We start from the raw sequence: 22,790 nt of genomic DNA on the forward strand, positions 1-22,790 counted from the left end.
TGGCTGTTGGCTTGTGGGCATGCTCAGTTGTTCTAAGCTCAGATTACTATACACGCCCTCCAGTCTAGCAGCCAGTATGGCATTGCTGGTTCCCATAGAAACTCAGCTCTAGCTGTCTGTTTATTATTTTTTTCTCCTAACCTCCTCTCCTGGGCTCAGCTCAAACAAAGCAGAACTTTTATCAGAGACAGCTCTGCCTGTGTGAGCCTGCACTCTTGATTAAATGTATGCTGAATAAGGGTTTGTGTGTGTGTGCTGTTTGCAGATTTAAATGTATCTGATTATGTATCAGAGGAAAAATTGCCACCGGGTGAAAGCTGCTATTTGCTTTAGGAAAATGTGATGGTGCTAGCAAGCGGAGGGGATATATGCAGTACACATGATGCCGTTTGGGTGGGGGAGATGTGCCTAACTGATATACATTGTAGGCAAATGTAGGCTTTACATGTCTTTTAAGGCAAGGTCTTGCTAAGGTAAAAACAGCAAATAAAAGACTAATACATGTAAACAGAATGTTACAGGTGATTAAAGGAGAAGAAAAGTTTAAAATCACTGCTAGTCAGCAATGTTCTTCCTCCTTTTTTCGCACCACTTGCACAAGCGAGTGAAAAGCCGAACTTTAACAAAAAAAAGCCGAAGATAGAAGAGACAAGGAAGAGGATTCCGGTCTCACAGTTACCCCGGGTTGGGGCAGTTTTCTCCTAACAGGAGCGTCAGCCTGGGGTATAAGGTAAGCGTTTACAATAATTGGGGGGTGCCTAACATTGAGAGGAAATGCACACAAGCAGGAGTGACATCACTTCCAGTTAGCCAATGCACACAGATTTTGTTAATGGCATTAACATGCAATTCACTTGGCGCAAGCCTGTTGCAGTTATATTAGCACAAAACAATGCGGGGACCCTGGATGTACTACCAAGTCCAGGATACTCTAGCATCAATGCATGCAGTTGCACACAAATTTATCAGAGAACTCTTGGCGGGTGCATTTTATTAATAGCTTACATATTTATGTTACTTTTTGCACATCCCACTTATCATTCCAGTCATAAATGAGTCTTCAGTTGTTCTGTCAAAAGTATAAATTACATATTTTGGCGCTACGTGGTACAATCATGGCACTACACGTCACTGAACATAATGCAAACAGAATTAATCATTGTTTGTTATTAGGCATCACAGGATGATCTCACATCATATTTCTGTAAGTCAACACTATGCAATGATATGCTGTGCCTTTGTAGTCACTATGGATGAGTATTTTACTTAGTGTTTCCTAGGGTTAATAACATGCATTAAGTATCAGTTCTCATTCATGTCCTCTTCATATCCCATATACTGTAGACTACTGTAACTTACTGCTTTGTGGACTCCCCCTGTCTAAACTGACCCTACTTTTATCTATCATAAAACCAGCTGTCAGGTACACCTCTGCTCCTGCCCGACAATTTTTTTCAAATGATCAATTAAAATCCAACTTCTTATTCAAGCATATGATCCAAGCCCTCAGGTACTCCCACACTCTTCCTCCAACCACACTGGCTTGCAACTTTTCAACACAAATTTACCACTAATAACTTAACAAAGAGGAAATCTACATTGGGCAGCCTCACCATATGTCTTAGTTGATCTTCTTTTTGGATTGTAAAATGCCTCTAAAACTGTAGGACTGCGTTTCAGTAAGTGACACTGGATTTATGTTAAACAATGGCTCCCTCTGGTGGCCGGAAAGTTACTCTTCTAACCGGGCTCTTGTAACAGTGTACGCTAACCATATGGGAAGCCCTGCCTCCGAAAGCAAAAGTTCACATCAGATGTTTGGAACGCAAAGGGCTGACATTTGATACAATCATTCCTGCCCTGAGTGCTGTACGACTTCCGCGTTAATTAGCGGGACTATAAATAGGCGAGATTCTTGAGGCTCCATATGCAGCATGCACCCGCCCCCTGTCACACTACTAGCCCTCCTTCCTTCCCCGCCCTCCTACGTCAGCTTTCTCCCAACTCCGCGCTCCAATCATAGCTGCACTTCCTCCTTCCGCCAACCAGTATGAGCCCTCCTCTTTGCCCCGCCCTATCCCTTATGGCACCTACCCTCTGCTCATATCCGCCCAGTTCCTTCTGTCATTCATAGTCTCCACGCCTCCTTGTACTCCCCCTCATTCAGCATGAACCCTCCCCTACTGGGCTGTCACACATGCCCTAAATTGTTCACCGTACTGAGGCAGTAACTCTGAATTGTTTAGCAGCGAGAATCCCTTCCTTCGCCATGGAGTCCTTTTCTGAGCTTTCCTTGCAGTTTTCCCAGCTGTCCATGTTCCCTTTCTTTGAGACGGCTCATTATCTGACTTCTGTGATGTCTGCCAGGGAGCAAGCAGGTGAGGAGGTGTGCAATGCCCGACAGAGCATGGCACTGCTGAATGCATGGATTTATGTCATGTGAACCGAATATGATAGAGCCAGTGGGTTTCATATCAGTTCCATTTAACCTCCCCTTAGGCGGCCCAGCATTTGGTTCCCCCCAACCTCATAATAAGCAAATGGATATATAAGGAAAGGTGTCAGAGTAAGTTCTGTTCGAGTTCCAAGACTATGCAGAATAGTGATTGAATGGCTAACTCGCCTTTAGGCTATACCCTGATTTTACTGCTCCAGGGCCCCCAGAGAAGCAGGCCCACAGTATAGGAACATGTAGCCCAGACCAGGGCTCCCCAACTAGAGGACCGCAGGCTGGATGTGACCCTCCTAAAGATTTTCATGGCCCCCACTTTGCTTCGTAGACTTCAATTTACAATATCATTTTTATTGAATTTGGCCCTCCTACTTGCTGTGTGACGTATAATCACCCAACTACATGTATTAGGTTGGACAGCACTGGTCTAGTAATATAAATTACACGTATTGTACATGTATGAGACACACCCATATAATAATGAGAGTTTTACAGTTACCCTGCTATTATTCTAGGCGTATCATTAGTAGCGAGGAAGCTTTCATTCCATTTTCACCTTTAATAGCCCTGATGCTTGTCCCACCTCACACTTTGGGAAAGCTTATGTTATAAGTAAAGCATTATACATTAGCTTTTCTGGCCTTGACCTTGCCCAGAGAACTGTTGATATTTCCTGGGCTGTCTCCTCTGTTGGTTTATTGAATCTAGATGTTTGGAAACTACATTAAAGTGGCCATGGACAGTTGTAACACAAGTGTTAAGTGTGTTTACCTAATAATGAAAGGCATGTTGTATGATGAACAGCCACTTTCATCTGTTGAAATACAATTCTTAGCATCCTCTGGCACAAGACTTATATTTAGGCTGCCTAAGGTGCATTGTTGAGCATTGTTGGGATACTGAGGCCAAGAGCACGATTCCGGCTCAGCGTAAGATAAACATTCACTGCCTATTTGGTACCTAGTACCTTCAGTACTTTAAGATGGACCGTTTGCTTATTATAAAGTGTGTGTGTCCTTAGGCAAACCTTTTAATTACTTTTTATAAACCTTTCCCTGTAAAGTGTAGGTAAAAAGTGAACACATTGGGTAAGACTTTTCCACTAGTTACTGAAAAAATAGAGTTGATGTGTAATAAAAACTTTGACTTTGTCTATGCTTAACATTGGTTTAATAAGTAACTTTCTTTACCCACAACTGATTAACTTTTTAAACTTTTTTAACGTTTTTGATATTCTTCTTTGGCTCAACACTAACCCCTCTATACCAGTCCCTGCTAAATTCCAGCATAACTTAAAATAACAGTTTTGTTGTGTATACATAATATTCAGTTTAACTTTATGGAAGGAATGAAAAGGATTAGAAGAGTCAGAGGAGAAAAGCAAAAGAAAACAGTATTTGAAGTGCACCTAGGGCTGTACATATATATTTACATACAGTGTATACATGTAAAATAATCCCTATATTTAAATTTGCACCACAATAGTTAATCATTAATAAACTTGCAGAGTTTAAACTAATGCTGAGCTTCCCCTTTTGCATAGATTCTCACTGTAAATCTCTCTTTGTGTGCCATATAAAATTACATATATCAAAGTTAGCCTGGAATTTACTCCATAATTATACTTAGAAAAAGCCACTGAGGTGTACAGGAAGAAAGTGTCACAAGTAACAGAAGCAATTTTAATAACTACTCCTACCCAAATTTAATAGACTTGTTATATGTTTGCAAATGTTCTTTCTTTTAGGTCATGGTATATCTCTAGCATATAAGTCATGGTATATCTCTTGCAATAAGTCAAATCAACTAGCAAAACTTTTTGTAGGACTTTTTTGCTTGACTTATTTATTAAAGCCCAGGATGGAAGTTTTGAACACGAACTCAAGCAAAATTGTGCCTCTTATTACTCAGTTACACAACTTTTTACTAACCACTAATAAATGGAATTTTGTAACTACAGCATCACCTGCTGGTGAATTTCTGTAACTGTACAACTGGAGTTTAATATGATCAGAAAGAAAACAGAGAACTGTTCTGATTTTGCTCTGCTAAGGAAAGTGATGACAAAGGTCTTCTAAAGCTTTTAATCCCTTTTCTAAGCAACATCAGAACAGTTCTCTGTTTTCCATCTAAACATAATCTCTCTGACCATTGAGTTACATGAATTGAGCCCCAGTTAATAATATTAGCAGTTAATAAAATGTTAAATTGCTACATATCCTTTAAGGCCAGCCATAAATGTGCTTTTGTGCTACAGTAATCCATATTGTAGATTTATTAGGTACCATTTACTAACATGGCCAAATTTCAATACTGTAGCCCAGTGTGCCATAGTTTCTAAACACAATAGACTGTTTTCTCCCTGATTTTCATGTTCAGTCTTGATGTTCCTGTGGGCTTTTCCACAAAAAAAGTCTCCATTTTGGAGCATAAAACAGTCAGCAAAGATCTGATTAGTTACACAAGCCTAATTACATGTCCCTCTTCCCTGAAGCCCTGCCACTTCTGTTAGAAAAAAACAAAACAATAAAACACATGGGGCACTTAGTTTAGTGTTACTTTAAAGCAAGTGCCCCCAACCCTTTCTTATACGTGAGCCACAGTCAAATGTTAGAAGACTTGGGAAGCAACACAAGCATCATAAAAGTTTGTAGGGGTGCCAAATAAGGGCTGTTACTCGCTATTTGGTAGCCTCTGTGCATACTTTTTAGCTGACAGGAGGTTTTGTTTGATAGTACATCTTGTTTTTATTCAACTAAAATTTGCTTCTGAGGCAGGAGTTCAAAAATAAGCACCTGCTTTGAGGCCACTGGGAGCAGCATCCAAGGGGTTGGTGAGCAACATGTTACTCACAAGCTACTGGTTGGGGAACACTGCTTTAAAGAATGCTTCAAGGTTTATCACGCCATTTGAAGTGCAAACTTAAATGCATTTTTCATTATTGGCACCTTACAATCATAATCCATCCAAGTATAAACATGAATGTTACTGCTGCTTTGTTTTGCACACAATCCAATGTTTTGCATTTTTTCGTACAGTTAGTAGAACCTGTCATGCTCTTCATGTATTTATATGTATGCATGTATTTATAAATCAAGCCTCACTTGTTAAATATTTGCAAGCCTTTTTGTTAGAAAACTGCAAATGGTCCTAACTTGATCTCATAGTGCTGCAGTGCTGATAAGTAAATGTATTACTTAACCCTATAAGACTGTAAATGGAGCCTGTTGAACACATGAAGATTTCAGCCCTGTGTGATCTAAGGAGTGAAATAACATAGACAGCAGTCTGGAGGCTAAGTAACCAGCACATGGGGTGGAAAAATATTTTTACTTAACTTAATGAAATATTTACAGGCAAAGTTATGCACAAACCAAATAAGTTTATCCTAGCATTGTAGCCTACAGCAACCAATGATATTTGCTCTTCCATTTCTTGCTGTATTAGATCAGTAAATGCTATGCTTAACATGGCAAACATGCAGCTTCCAGATATCATCGAAATATACAGCATTTTTGTAATGTTTGTATTTATGATTTTGTTCTCCATCTATTTCACTTACATTATTATTATTATTACATTTGGTATGTTATATGAGTGGGAAAGGGCCTATAGAGAAAGATAAACAATAGTAACAAGAAAAAAGTGCAAAAAGCATCAGTTTTTTCTTTGCTGGGGTCAGTGACTTATAACAGCAATTTTTAACAACATAAAGTAACTATAACAAAATAAAGTTACGATAAATAAACTAATACTAAAAGTACTGAATGTGAACTTCTCCTGAAAGCTGGAAAAAAGCAGAAAGGAAGCAATTTTTCAACAAAATAAAGTATAACAAAATAAAGTTATTAAGAATAAACAAATACTAAAAGTATTAGTGCCATTCATTCAGGTTATACTGGACTCAGATAGTGAGTTGCATTTAAATTCCACATAGACAGATTTATTAATCCTTTCTAAAAAGTTGGAACTTTAAAAACTATTTGTTTATGGACCTGGCCTTAATGTTTTATTTCATGGTAATTGTTTTTGAGAAAAAGAACCTATGGCAGCTTGCAGCAAACCGTTACAATTGAATAATTTTTTTATCACTTCCATAGAGGGAAAGTACTCAGCAGCAGTTTAACATTCTCCCATGAAGTAAAAAAGGAATTAAAGTGGTATATTATAGCCTCAGGAATAAACTTCTGTGTGAAGATTTTCTTTGCCTTATAAGGTGTCCTATATATGTGTTCACTTGACATGAAATAAAACATGCCTTTAAAACAATTCTTTAAATCAGAAATGTTCTTCCTAGGGCCAATTTTGTATTTTAATCGACATCTATGCACTAGAAAATTCTGTGGAGCTCTTTGAGTCTTATAGAAAAGACATTGTTATTATAATTTATTCACAGGACAACCACTGGAAGACCAAAAGGGTTATTTACTAGGCTCCTGGACAGTGTAACCTTAGTGCTCGTTCTAAGGCTGGTTGTGCTTTGCCCCTTGTGCTGGATTAAAAGTCTGATGCTTGTTTAGGGTTGGTGGTAATGACAATAATGCTAGCGCTCTGTAACTTGTCATGAATAACACTGCCAAAGGCATTGTGTTAAAAAAATGAACTTGTGTGTGCAGTTAGGACACAGTCACACTAAAGAGGGGAGGTGGCGGTAGCTTCAGGTTCCCCCTACATCAATAGAGGTAGTTGCTCAAAATTCACAGGAGGGGCAAAGGTTGAGGTGCTGACCACAGTTGCAGAACTGTGGTCTTCAATGTAAATTACCTTTTAAAGTGTTATTAGTGGAAGTATCTGACACCCACTGCAAAACTAATTTTCACTTGTAATGGATGGTGTCCCATCAAACAGTTCAGCATAGCACAGTATGTAATCATAGCACAGGTAATGATCTGTTTAAATTGTTTTTTTTTTTTTTTAATAGGTGCTGTGGATGTAGCATCTCGCAGTCCTTTGGCATCCTGGTTTAGTTCCATGCTTTACTGCTTTGGAGGTGGCATTTTATCTTCTATTCTGCTTGCTGAACCTCCTGTTGGAATTCTTTCAAACACTACTAGCATTATATTGGCATCTGCAGTATGGTAAGATGTTAATAAGCATATGTTGAATGTAATACCTTGCTCATGAATCTATTTTATTTCAGGTTAATTAGAATTGCTATCCTTGCCAACAGAAACTTATTGTTTGCATACATTGTGCAAATGTGTATATTTTCATGAGATTCTACTGGCAAGGATACAGCCATTCTACTTATCTTCAATGCAAAGGTATTTTCAGTTGCCCACACAAGATGGAGGACAACAATATGTGTTCCCTTACTCTTAGGGGTCTTGTAACATGTAGGTACCATGGCTTCTTTTGTCTTGATGGTACCTTTATTTATTTTTTAGGGCCGCAATACCCTAAAACAGTTCAGTGTAAGTTTTTTGTATGTAGTAGGCTAATTTTTTTTTATATTGCAGGTTTGAGGACCAGATTATATTAAAATGATGTATTACAAAAAAGTCTGTGGAGTTCTTGAAAAGAGCTCCACCATAAAATCCCTTGGAGGGGCTTACTGTATATACTCTAGTTTTTCCTAGTTTTTCAGCACCCAAAATGTGCTGAAAAAGTGACCCTCGGCTTATACTCGAGTCGGGTGCCATGGGTCCCTCTAGACTAGCACCCTCTCTCCTTTTGTGTGCAAATTAGGCCACCTGCAACCAAACCCTCCAGTGCCCTGGCCTAGGCTACCACTAGAAATACTTATTTCCCCTTACATCTCCTCCGGGACCGGGTCTGCCGCCAGTTTGCCAGTTTGTGCAATGAGTGTGGGGTAGTACACATATTGTTTTTGTTGACCCACTTCTCCGCTTACAAAGCTAGTTTACTGTTTTTATTTGAAATAAATATATAGGCTTATGCTCGAGTCAATACGTTTTTCCAGTTTTCTTAGGTAAAATTAGGTACCTCGGCTTATATTCGGATCGGCTTATACTCGAGTATATACGGTATCTGGCCTGCGGGCCTCTAGTTTGACAACCATAAATCTTGTGGGAATTATCCTATGTAAAAAATAATGTAAACCTTTTGATGTTTTCTGTCAGTTGATAAACACTTTTTTAATCTTCAAACTTATGCACAGTACACCTGCATGTGTATGTTTCCTGAATAAACTTGCAGCAGCACAAATAGAACAGGAAGGTATGCATATTCATTTCCCCTGTGTCCACAAAGGCCAGACAAGTCATTAATAAAAATTTTCATATGTTTTCTGTCTTCACTGACTTATAATATCTTTATACATTAAAGTAGGGGTTACATTATTCACTATAGTGTATATATTTTTCCTAATACAGAATGGAAATTATTCTGTGACACAGATTAACTCTGAGTAACTGAGTTAACTTTTACCATTAGAACAAATGAGTTGCTAAATTACTACATTTCCAAAAAATATCTTTGAAAATGTTGACATTTTTTCAATCTTTAATTAAATCTGAAAATAAATACATGGTGCCATTAGATATTTGCTGCTATATTGCCATCTGCTGTCGCTTTGTGGTTCCTGCAATGGAGAAAGTAAAAAGTGCAAGTAATATTTGAATAACATTTCATACAGGAACGTTTATTGAAATTAAAGCATTTTATATGGCTAGGATAACATGTAGGTAGCTTGTATTAAATAAATAAAACATATTTACAGGAAAGATGTGATATAATCATATCAATCTTTTTTTTTCCTTGATTTAATTAGGGACATGGTGCTTTACAAACACTTAGATTGTAAGCTCTACGGGACAGGGACCTACTTCCTACTGTGTCTCATACCACATGGCACTTATTCCCTGTGTATTTATTTATATATATATAATAGTATTTATTTATTATATCACTTGTCCTCCCTGTGTGTAATTTTGTATTTTGTAAGATTGTACAGCACTGCGTACCCTTGTGGCACTTTATAAATAAAGTTATACATATACACATTTACAGTTTAAAAGGGAAACTATCAGGAAAATACATTATGTTGAAGGAAATTAAAAAAACAACCAAATGGCACTAGTAAGGTTTCAAGAGTCTCAGGGTTTTGTTGAGTTTTTTTTAGTATTAATATATACTATATATAGTGACTATAGTAGGACTTCCCTATGCACCATGGGAAAGAAAAGCCTCTGGTAATTATTTCTGTTGTTAAAATCATCATGTGGAAAATGCAGTTTTTTTGGGGGGGGCGTTAAAGACAAAGATGTAGCAAATCATTGAGGTTATTTCAAAATTTTTTTTTTTTTTACATTCAGGTACATGGTGTATTATTTCCCTTATGATCTCTTCTACAATTGCTTCTTTTTCCTTCCTATCCGACTCATCCTTGCAGGGATGAAGGAAGTGACCAGGACATGGAAGATATTATCAGGGGTGGCACATGCTCATAGCCACTATAAAGATGCAATGCTAGTCATGATAACTATAGGTTGGGCTAGAGGTAAGCTAGACATATGTGCATTCTTAATTTGCCAAACAGTCAAACTCCTTTTTTAGTTGTGAGATAGCAGTGGTTATTTGACCACCTTGGCAGAGGGACCAATAACAGGATATAACATTATATACTGACTGGAACTATTGCCTCAAAAAATATGACAAGGTTGCTTTGCTTAAGCCTTGCTGTTATTTAAATATCTAAATGTTGAGCCTATATTTTGGTTAAAATAGAAATGATTATTTAGTTTTTGTTTGTCTTTTTCATCTTAACTAGAGACAGCAGATAAAATACTTGCATTATTTCATTGCCAGCGGTTTATCAATTACTGCTTTATTAGTGGTCTGATCAGGATGTAGGTAAAACTATATGTTGGGTACAAGATTAGACCCATGCACATTTCTACTAAAATTATACAATTATAGAAGATAATTAGGGTAATGCATAAACACAGTCAAAGTTTGCCCCATTTCACTGACCCACAGCAACCATTCAAGGCTTTGCTTTCTAGTGGGAATAGGCAATGAAATAATAACTGTGGATTAGTTGCTGTAAATTACAGAACTGGAGCAACATTTAAGGAACAAATATTCAACTTTGTCTTTGTGCATAAACCCTTATTTGGCCTATGTGCTTGTAGCGAAAGAGCCTGTGTGCTGCAGATGAATGTACTGTGTCTGTAGCATCATCTCATTTTAATTCACTGGCTTTAGACCATAGCACATATTCATTAATCAGGTAACCGGGCACATTTTAGGAAGAGAAAACAAATTCATATAGGTAGTATATTCACTTATTTTTTTCCATGTTTCCAGGTGCTGGAGGAGGATTGATCTCCAACTTTGAACAACTAGTGAGGGGTGTCTGGAAACCAGAGAGCAATGAATTCCTCAAAATGTCATAGTATGTAAATCAGAATAATTGTTATTTTTATTTGGCATAATGTGTGTTTTTTTTTCTATTGAATTGCATCTGGCTCTGTAGGAAACTGGAATTTGATTAAAACTGAATCTGAACAATTTTTTCATATCATGATATGAAAGAGGACATAGCCTAATTTTGAAAACTCTATATTTGCTTCTAAACCTCAAGCAAGCAATTTTCACATATAAAATTATTACAAATCTTGTACCACTTTCATAAAAAAAATTGATTATTCGCTGACCTAAATGAACTTTACAGTTTGCTTGCTTTCATTTTCTACAGAACTTCAGTAAAATACAGAGCCGCCACCACTCCTCGCTCAGGCAGTCGGTACCCTCTGTGTCTGTTCATTTAGCTCTGAGAAAGTTTATATGGAAAAGATATAGGGAAGTTTGCTTGTTTTGAATTTTAGGATTTATTATTCAACATTAGGCTATATGTCTCCTTTCAAAGAGAAGGAAACCCCGATTGACTGGGTGGTGCCAAGAGCACATCTCTGACATTACTTACCTTCCCATGAGATGTAGCATGGGCTTGATTTGGGCCACAATAATATAACATATTTCAATTTCCCTTTACTGTGCATGTATGAGTGATATCCACGCTAGTGATGCTGAAAAAAGGTAATTAAAGTGCAATTTTTTCTACAGGGAGCACTGCCTGGGCAAAATAGGGTTTACTTGTCCTTTAAGTAAAAATAAGTTTGACTCACCTACAATATTTCTTCTTTACAGCCCTGTAAAGGTGACCTTAATTGGAGCTGTTTTGTTTACATTACAACATGGCCAGTACCTTCCTATCTCACGGCATAATCTCATGTTTATCTACACACTGTTTCTAATACTGATTAAGGTAAGTACAATTATGCAGTTCCTGACTTTGGGGCAGTGTAGTATTGTGGGCTGCTGCTCTTATGGGTTTCTTTTTATGAGAATGCATGACTTACTAAATGTATGTTTTCAGATATTGGAGATCTTGAGATTAACATACATGGTTTGCTATTACTGGACGCTTCTTCTATTGTATCGTTATTGCAGTTGACTTAGTTTTGTCACTTGCTACATGTTTCTCACCTCTTTGTCCTGTCCTTTACTAAGGTAGCAGCAGAATGGTGCCACTAGCTACAAAATTTGCTGGCAATAAAAATGGCATATCAAATGTAATAAGTCTCTAACCCTCAGAAGAAGACTTCTGAGGGCTTCTGCTTTAATCATCAGACTAACCCTCCCTTTTACTTGTTTCATGAGGAGAAAGTGATAAAAGGGTTCATTGTGGCCAAGCACAACATTGCATTTGCAGCAGTTAAGTCTAGTACATCAAAATGAATGCAGTTGCGCACATTTGTTCATTAATCTGGCTAAAATTTTCAAATGCATTTCTGGCATTTCTTATTTAAAAAGACATTTGTGTTTAATTCTTTCGGTGCAAGTTTGCAAATATTGATGCAGCCCACTATGGGAACCCTGGAATTATGATAAAAAAAAAATCCTTTAAACAGATGCTTTTAGCTATAGCATCAATTGAGAATACCTTTGCTGTGGCAAGCTAAATGGCATCTACCTCTTTGAAAAGCACTGGCTGTCCTCTAAATTTGTTGTCTGAATGACTGTAAGGTGTGTATGTATGTGTACTTTTACACACAAACAAAAAATCTCAAAATAATGATTACATTTTTCCATCTGAATAGAAAGCAGATTAACCGATTATACCCTTGCTATGGGGTAAAAAGACTATCTTTGCTGAGTTTAAGATTAGAGAGATCGATCTGTCAGATTATACGGTAGCTTCTAGCAAGGTGCCCTCACTCTACATGTTAAGAATAAAGTCTAAAATCTAAAGGAATCAAGTACTTCTTAACAAGTATTTTAGATGTTCTGCCTATATACAGTATATATATATATATATATATATATATATATATATAATATATTTAGATATATGTATATAGCAATTGTGATGTCTGTCAAAACTATTTTTCTGCATGATTAATTAAAATTGCTATGACTTTGTGGCAACAAACTGATATAGCCAGGGTTTTAGCAAAGCCATACCAATTTTAATTAATAATATATTAGAAAATGTTTATATACTGTTTTGACACTGCACCCACAATTGTTAAATAATTCGGATCTGACTGCGGCTACTCGACACATATATACACATATATATACATACAGGTATTGGACCCCTTTTCCGGAAACCCATTATCCAGAAAGTTCTGAATTATGGATAGGCCATCTCCCATAGACTCAATTTTAATGAAAATTCACATTTTTAAAGATGGATTAATCGCTAGGCGGAGTTACCAGCAAACGTAGCACGGCATCGCAATTAAATATGTTTACAAGTAGGCGTCAGTAGCTGTTATCATCAGTATCGTTGGCTGGAAACGATTTTGCGATGCCGTACACATACATAATACTAATGCAGTTCTGAGCCACCGACCCTGCTAACCCGGCGTTTTGTGCTTATTTAATACCTTTGCGGGTCTGTCCTTACGCAATGCAATAGCAGCCCTGTTCTTCATGCTATAATTTGGCTACACTTATAGGCACCGATTGGTGAGTTGCAGTTCAGCTATGGAGGATGCTCATTCGTTTTTGTCTGTTTTTGAATTAATTAGCTTGCAATTTGTCTCACCTGATGTCACTGCTGCTTTCCCGCCACTTTGGGTTTTTCAGGGGGGTTGTTTCCATTCACTGTAACTTTGACAAAGGCTGTGGACACAGCCGAAACATTAGTTCCACGTCACAATAAATTACCACTTTTTTTTAAATCCTGTGAGTGCGGAATCTGTCTTTATGGTTTATGTGACATCTGCTATACTGAACCCAGGCACATTGGCTCCAGAATTATATATATTATAATAATTAATATATCCATATTATGTACCATATATGACATAAGCGTTACATCTTTACATGAATTGAGTTGTAAATTAAATCTGGCCTATTGATGTAGTAATTCTGATCCTTTCCAATATAAAGTTATTACAGATTTTAAGTGGTTATTTGAAACCGTTAAAAGCAGTAGCTTCTTTCTTTATATTCTTTGCGTTGCTGGTTCTGACTGTTGAATCAATGAATTAATGTAGAAGCTATCTAACTGACCCGTAAAGAAGCATGGAAGGCACTGTGTGGCTGACTTTCATTACTTTGTTTTAATTTAATTTTCAGAACCAACAATACAGAAAGAGACGTACAGATAATGTCTTCAACTCTTCAATTAACAAATAATTTTAAAACCTTTGACAATGTTGAATTAATGGCTACTTAAAAGTTGCTTAAAATTACTTATTCTGTAATTAGGCAGAATTTTATTATTGGGCGTGCATCCTATTATGCTGAAAAATTCCACCTTGCACCAATAAATCATTATCTTAAATCACACCCAGAACTTTTTTTTACTATTACTCCAGAGAGAATAAATTGCTCCTACCTGTGTTCAGCAGCTCTGTATTTGTCAGAGACAGACAGAGAGGCATGTGGGTGTATTTCCTCCCATCCCCCAACTTATGTAATGGATTGGCAGTGGGTAAAGGCTGTGATGGGGCCCTGTACATAGGGCAGGTGGTAAGGACAGGGCTGACTTGTGCTCTCCAACTTTTATTTGGTGTAAGGTGCAGATTTGTACAGCTAGGGAGAATAGGTCTTAAACCTTAAGTGTTTTCATGGGGCCACATTTAAACAAATTTGAGGCCCTATATTTTGTTGCGTGATTGGCTGTTGCTTACAGTGTATGAACCGTCTGAAGGGTGAACAAAAATGTATCATTGATCTAACAGATTTTACATATTTTCTTTTGTAATAGAAGGTGGCCATGCATGTGTATGGCCACTCGTATGTTACTTGTTCTTTCAACCCTCAGACCAAGAAATATAAGTTTCCAGGTGATGATGATAACAGATAAATTCACTAATCTGATAAAGAGGAAATAATACATCTAGACAGTATACAGTACTTAATGCAAATCCTTAATACAATGAAAAGCTACTGCCCCTGAGTGTTCTTTTTTTTTTTTTTTTTTTTCTTTTATAAACCATATGAGGTTGCTCTATTGAAATCCTAACAGGAAAAAACTAGTAATCGGTTACTAGCTACTAAGGACTAAGGGACACTAAATTACCTACTATGGCTAGGAAAGATACTTTGGAATATCTGTCTCCAGCAGATGTTTGGTCTGTTTGTCTGGTCATTTGTACCTTCAGAGTTTATAAAAAAGATTTTTCACTAATTTTTCACATATTGGAAAAGCTTGTACCTTACAAAAAGTGCTGCACTGTTTGATATAAATACATCTGATTGAATTGTTTTGATATCATTTTTGCTTTTGTTCTTCTGAATTTAGGTGACCATGATGCTGACACGTTCTACAGCCTCTCCATTTCTACCTCTTGAGACATCCCTACAGCACATTCTGTTTAGTCGGCAGCAGATACCAGCAGAAGTTAGGGAGAGTCCTTCTTCTTCAGGTGACAAAGGGAAGCCTTCTAAGAAAACACTGGATAAGGACTCTGGAGAACAAGACAATAAAAAGGACAACTGAGCCACAAGTAGTAGAAAAATGCACCAGCAGTAACACATGTTTAAAGACTTAATCCTTCCAATGTGAAAAAGCCTTTGTTACTGAATATAAAGGGTAGGGATGCTGACTACATATTGGGCCTGCTCAGTCACTGTAAAGAATACTGCATCTGGTAAATGAGTATGTTACGGCTAACCAATAGCTAATCATTATTACTTAGGCAGGGGCCTTGGTGTCCTGAGAAAAAATGCTAAGCTAGCAAGGGTCATATTGCATCACTTGGAAGAAATTGCTTTATAATTTGAAATATGGTGGTTGATTGTATTTAATAATTTCAAGTAATATATGTTGATTTGGATTGGTGAGTAATAATTGTGACTGAGATGTAGAATAGTGGCTGAAAGATCCTAAATTTATGTTTAATAATTTTGATACAAAAATAGCATATTCAGGGTGATAATTTATAGAAATGATAAATTATGCATATTTTAAATACCAGAATAATCAAATGTTTATTTTTTTTCTCTTTTAAAGATACTAGACTATTTCTACCTCTACCAAACTTTTTGGGCAGATTGCTGATTAAAACTGAAAATAATTGTCCTTGTTCTTTTATAATACAAACTTTTTCCGGGGGCATGGCTTGAAGAACATAACTGAAGTCATAGTAAGTGGGTAGACCCTACACTTGGAGAACATAATCAAATTTTTAGTAAGAGGATAGCCCCTACACTGGAGATTGGTAAACTTAAAAAAAAATAAAAAATAAAGATAAAGTACAACAATGGAAAATTGTTACTCTACTACTTCCACAGTTAAACCTTGATATCTGCTTCCTCTTTTATAGTAGATATATTATACCCAACTGATTTCTTTAAATGCATTAAGGGATTGTGTAAATTATTTTTAGTGGGTGATGGTTGGAAAACAAACTTCTTTGAACTTGTGTGTTGCATGTTTTCACTACAGCATCTTACAGGATGTACAGTCCTGTCTATCCAGTTTGTTGTTTGCAAGGTAAGTAGTTAAAGGCTATTACTTAGTGGTAGGGTTACTTTTTTTAAATCCAGGTTGAATGTGAGACAGTATATACTTGGTATATACTTACAAGCCTTTCAATCTTGGGAAAAAAAGAGATTTTCACACTTTTTGGGTTCAAGCAGTTTTTGGAATCCAACCTTGGTTCAAGGCTCTTTCACTCATAACAAGGTATGGGGGAAATGTAATAAACATAATAAACAGAAACAAACATTTACAGTGCCAATAATTGTTTTGTTCTTTTGCACATTGTACAGTTTCTAAACCCATGAGAACACAACTGCGAATAAAAAAAATTGTGCATTTTCATTTGTTCCAGTGCTTAGTGTATGTAATAGTTATTTTGCACCAAATTTATGCCACTTCAGACTGGTCTTAAAAATGTACAATTGAAATTTGCACTTTAATAAACTGTCTAATGAACAATGTTACACTGCAAATTGTTATTATATCTTGCCATGATTTTTAAAGTTTGCCAGCTGTGGTTCTAAGAATATATGAGTTGGCAATAAAGCATTGATCTCTCTTACCCTAAGGGTCATGGCACATGGGGCTTTAAGTGGCATGTATTCAAGCAGCCAAAACAATTGGCTGCTTGAATTGTGCATATATATTTGAGATCTTTTTTTTTCTGCTGAAAACACCACAGGCTATTTATATTATCATGCTGAGGTCAAAACTTTTTAAATGTCTTGTCTCCTACAGTTACCGCCAAAGGCTAAATCCTGCGTTCTAAGCTTTCTGTGTAGAAATGCTGCTTTTGTTTTTTTTTTTACTGGCTCTGGGTATATAAAAGTCTCATTTTGCATTTAGTAAAAAAAAAAACAGTTTTTAGTTATTTTATTTAATCTCTCGTCAGTACAGTTTTAAACCAATATTATTATGTAACCCCTATTTGGCTGTCAGGCAACCCCAGCTAGATTGGCTTTAGAGCATGGGGTACATAGGACTTTCGCTATGTGGAAATATCCTTGGGGTGTGGTGCAACTACGACTCATTTAGGCTGTGTGCAAAGTGATATAAAGAATGGACGCAAGAAGGTTCATTGTGCTGAAACAGAAATTAACTTGTTTATTGTCCAAGACAATTAGTCAACAGGGTTATTGCAGATACTCACACACAGGAGATAGCAGGTAAAAGTTCTGAGGATAGAAAGAGAGAATGTCCACCGGTTTATCCCACCTCTACATAGTCTGGGCAGGGTAAAGACAGCCAAACAGCATGGCACCACTATGGAGAGTAGTCTGGACAAGTATCTCAGGTCCTCAGGATGTATACCTTAGCTGTTAAGGATCCCAAACAGCCGACTATGGATCAGGGATAGAAACTAACCTGAATCCTGTGTCTTAACCGTGGTCCTGCACTAAGGCAACAGTGCCTGTAAGGAAGGGTACTTCCAGCTAATCTCTCCTGGTTGGAGCCAAAAACTGCTCTTTCTATCTGATCTCACTGCCTCAGTGCTCCTAAGGATGTTCTACTATTCTAGCTATTCCTCGTTCACGGGGTCCCTCTTCCCCGAGTTTCACTAGAGTCAGATGGTTCTCTTGGGTATAATGGCTTCCTGGGTCCCTGTTGATCCCAAGCTCAGTGGAACTTCCACCTAAGTCAACAGATGAAGCCAAAGAGCAGGATCCACCCCTTAACTAAACACTATATTAGAGTGCAAAGTGAGTGGTCTACCTATGAACCAATAAGGCACAAATGCAAATGGTAAACTAGATACATGGGTCTTTGCCCAGTAACAGGATAAAGAAGGAAATTGTTGGGTTTAAAACCATAGGGGCATATTAACCCATGGGTCCCTACAATTACTTCTCATTTATTGGACCAGGGTTGTATGAGGAGACTCATAACATGTACAAAATGATGACATATGTTGAGTTGAGTCCAACTGGTGGCTGCCATTTCTAGGAGATGCTTTGGCATCTTTGAACTATGTTACTTGAAGAACCTTTTCCCACTGATGGTCAGCAATGCTTTGCCATATACAGCACCAGCACCAACACAGCACCAGCAAATTTGGAAAAGCTGGAATCAAGGAAATTTGAGAAAACCATAATGAGAGTGTCACATAGCTCTGTTCCGAAGAAAAAATGTTGATACATCTTTATTTCACAAATAGGTATATTTAGGATATATCATTACTTTTGTATTCACTTCTCCCACTTTTGACCCCTTGTAACACACACTATTATTAAGTAAATGTTGCCTGAAAGCAAAAGTATAGAATTAGTGTAGAACTAGGTTTTTGCAGTTTCCTTTAGGAGATCTAAATGAACAGTATAATAAAAATAATACTACAGAGAGGTAAGTTAAAAAAAGAAACTGGCAGTTTACATTTTTAAACATTTATTTTTAAACACTTATTCTGCTCCCAGGAGAAAATGAAAATGCTAAAATATGTTGAATATTCATATTTTCTCAGAGTTGACATAGTAGAAAGCTGACATTTTACAAGTATTTAAATTGGAAAAACTTTTTTAAAGCTGTCAGCCGTGCATCAGTAGTGGAAAACTATTTAAAGGCGTATTAAGAGATTTTATTTAGTACAGCTATGAGATCTCAAAACCCGTTATCCATAAACTTCTGAATTACTGGAATAAATTCTAATTTCTTAAAATTATTTCCTTTTTCTCTGTAATAGGATAGCAGTAGCTTTATATTTGTTTAATGTTTTTTAGCAGACAATGTGTGGCATTCCAAATTACAGAATGATCCTTTACCTGGAAAACCCCAGTTTTCCTACTGGAATCTGGTTTTGGAAAGAGCAATTTTTTCTATATTTAATTTTAAAATTTGACATGGACATAAACATTTTCTTACTTTACCAAGAGCCCTCAGCCATGTGAATTTTCATCTGATAAACTTCAGTCTCTCTATACTGCTGCACTGCAAGTTGTACTGGTGTAAACTCCCTTCCCTCCTCAGGTAACTAACAGTTCTTATACACGCCTCTCCTGAAGGAGACAACTGAACTGATAGGATTTCCATGTTTCTATGCTGCTGCCCAGATATGGAGGCTAATCAGTGTGAGAAGGTGCATGAAGACTGGGTTAAACAGATTGATAATGGGGAGCATATTGCTAAAGACTGGACACTGCACTGGACATTGACTCTATGGCTCTTATTGACATGCATGGTTATGTAAGAAAAAACGATTATTAAAACTAATATTTATAGGATTGTAATGGATCTTAAGCTGGCAAAGGGTGAAAGCTGTGTGAAGAAGATATGGGAGCTTGCAGTATTAAATAAGAACATGGAGGAGGTGGAAAGTGAAATTGATATTGTTCTTAAAAAGATTGAGCCCTGGAGAGAGACATATAGCAATAAGGAGAGATTTCAGCAAATGCATAAGGGTGAATCTGCAGCACAGATTGACTTTGCTTCTAAGGGTGTACAGTTTTCTGGCAATACTATGCAAAAAACATTTAAGAGAAGAAATGTAGTGAAAATAAAGTGGACAGGAGAGAAAGGAAGGAGCAGTAGGTTTGAAGCAAGAAACCGGTCAGCTTATTTCCTAATAAATGTAAATATAAAAAATGTGCTTTGTGTGAAGGTCTGGGCCATGACAGTAAAAAATGTAACAAAAAGGTGTTTTGAATAAAAAGTTGGGCCATATACAATGAGACTTCCCAGAGGCATGGTACAATGTGCTTAAAAACTGGCCAGATATTGGAAAGGAATTTCAGACTGAGCAGGTTGCCCCAGATGAGAACATAGATTAGTCCATAGTTCAGGAAGGAAACATGCAAGAGGACAGTGGTATGGGAATGATAGGGGAAATGTGGGAAAGGAAGGAGAGGAGGTTGTTTAGGCAGGTAAAAGAGAGATGATAAAAAGGAGAGGGGTAATTGGACAGTGGTTGATTAAAAGTCAGGGAAGAAACAAAGCAAAATGCTGTGTCCAACAGATTCATTCTCCCACAAGGGAAAAGTTGGGGGAACTTGCAGAGGAGGAAAAGATTTTAAGAGAATTGAGAGAAAGGAGCAAAAGGAGAAATGTGTTAAAGAGGTCCCTGGGCAATCTAAGCGGAAGAGGAGTAGCACAGTGAAGGGGCAAAATTAAAAAGAAAACGTTAGGGATTCTGTGAAGAATGAATAGGAGGTATGGAGGAAGGTGAGGCACTTAACTGGAATGTAGGAGGTGAGCAGCCCAAATTTCACGTTAAGAGGAGGGGTTCTACTGAGAAGAATGGGGGTGGTAAAAGTGACATTCATGTTTTAAGTAATCAACAGGACAGGATGTATATTCTATTGAATACAATGCCAATGCTGTGATAAGGGAAATCTTATTGTTATGTTATTATTGCTTTCTGATGATTTAATGTTTTACTTGCTTTTGTTTTCTGTATTTGTTTGATATTGATTTTAATAAAGAAAATCCCCTGACACCTGCATTGCTAAAAATGCTCCTATGTTCTACTTAGTGGTGGGTATAAGAATAGCGCTCAATAGTAAAACACTGAAGTCAAGTCCTCCAGTTACGTTGCGTAGGAGAAACATTAGCTTATCGAAAAGCAATTCCACAATGACCGGAGATGGCTGCCTACACACCAATATAACAACTTAAAAAAAATACATTAAGTGGTTCAATAACATTTTAAATGGTAGAATTAACTATTTGCAATCTATACTGTAATTTAGTAATAAAAACTACACCATAAAAATCATGATAGAAACATTCCTAAACATTTCTAATGTTTCTGTCAGTGTATCATAGCATGTAGCATTGGATCACTCCCATGAAATGGTTTTGATCTTCTCCTTGTGGATAGTTTCCAGACCACTGTGTGTTGTGATTAAAAAGCCAACCACTATCCTTATTAAATAAGTTGGCACCTAAACAACAAATGCAAAGTGAAAAGTGGAAAAAAATCTGGGTTGGGCTACTATCAAGCTTTTGAAAGGTCACCTAGAAGGCAAATTCTGCCTATGAATAGTGTCTGCTTAATACTGGATTAACCTAGTTCAGCTCTTGGGTTACCTGCTGTTTCAGTTGCTTTACAAAGGAGCAGAATGTGCTCTGTCAGTATTAATATGCAGGAAGTAATGAATTTGTGCTTTATAAGCGAAATACACACTAGCCTTGTAAGTACCTTTGACTTAGTGTTATATGAAAGTTAATATAAAAGAGTTCTTATGAAGGGCAAAGTAAACTATCTTTTTTTTTAAACACAATAAAAAATAACACCATATGAAAATCTGAGAAGTGCTGTCTTTGGACTTTAGAAACTCCCAGCACTCACTAATACTGTATGCAGTGGAAGAGGTTATTTGTAAAAAAAAAAAGGGGGTTCGAACCCACATTAGTGCACCTGCTGTTATGACTTTTGAATGCATGGCATAAGGATATCTCCCAGTATTTCTTCTATTTCTAGTAGTTTGCATTCCCCAACAAAGCGAGAAAGAGAACAATGTGGGTACAATGGAGAGAAATAGACTGAATGCATCATTTACTAGATTGCTTGCTTTATTTTAACTGTAGGGCCATCAATCTTAGCAACAGAAAAAAGAAGATGGTACTATAATATCTGTATCCATACTATATATAGATCTATGTTTTTTTAGCTAAGGAACCACCCTGTATAATATTGTATTCCCATCATTTCTGCTTCGGGAGAATTATTCATCTCACCTCTAACAAAATATCTGGACATCTGCCTCTCCAAGATCTCATTGTGAAACTGGGGGTATTATTACAACATTGATCCTTCCTTTATTGTTATAACAGCCTCTTTTGTTGTAGGAAGGCATTAGATGTTGGAACATTTGTGGAACTTGATTCTATTCAGCCATAAAGCATTAAAAGCAATAATTTTTTGGGGGGAGATGGGGGGATAGCTTCTCACCTCATAGGTTTTTCTGTAGCAGTCAAGTCCTCCCATTCCCATCTCAGCTAAACAATTCTTTTCAGTGCTCGCTTTGTGCACGGGAACATTATTATGTTAAAATGGGGAGGGGTCCTTCCAAACTGTTGGCACAAAGCAGGAAGCACAGAATTGTCAAGAATGACATTAGTAGTGGTAAAGATTGCTTTTAGTTCATCCTGTTGTATTTGCCCAAGCCATAAAAACAGTCCAATTATTACTCTTCTACCATACAATTGGCACTTGGTTATTCACCAAATCTAAACTCATCTGTTAGACTGACAAAAAGTGAAATTATATTCATCACTCCAGAGAACATATTTTTACTGCTTTAAAGCCAAAATGGTGGCTAGCTTCTTTGTCTGATTGTTGGTCCTTCTGTGTGGGGCTGTAATCCTGAAATCTGCCCCGCTACTTGCTCTAGTTCACTGATCCTTTGGAACCCACTAATTATAGCAGCATGACTTTCTGGTTCTAGTTGTGGATGTCTGTCAACCTGCAGCCTTTTCAATTCATCTAGTTGTTTG

The 22,790-nt window shown here is 37.0% G+C and overlaps 1 protein-coding gene across 1 annotated transcript; it reads left to right on the forward strand.

Annotated features, from left to right (window-relative positions):
- Nucleotides 1–2,247: 2,247 nt before the first annotated feature.
- tmem38b (transmembrane protein 38B) lies at nt 2,248–16,825 on the forward strand. The gene is given in 6 exon segments (NM_001016127.3): nt 2,248–2,378; nt 7,374–7,530; nt 9,730–9,914; nt 10,724–10,811; nt 11,567–11,684; nt 15,180–16,825. Coding segments are annotated over 6 exon segments (855 nt in total). The 5' UTR covers nt 2,248–2,269; the 3' UTR covers nt 15,378–16,825.
- The last annotated feature ends 5,965 nt before the right edge of the window (nt 16,826–22,790 follow it).

Source organism: Xenopus tropicalis, chromosome 1, assembly GCF_000004195.4.
Source record: "Xenopus tropicalis strain Nigerian chromosome 1, UCB_Xtro_10.0, whole genome shotgun sequence".
Taxonomy (NCBI): domain Eukaryota; kingdom Metazoa; phylum Chordata; class Amphibia; order Anura; family Pipidae; genus Xenopus; species Xenopus tropicalis.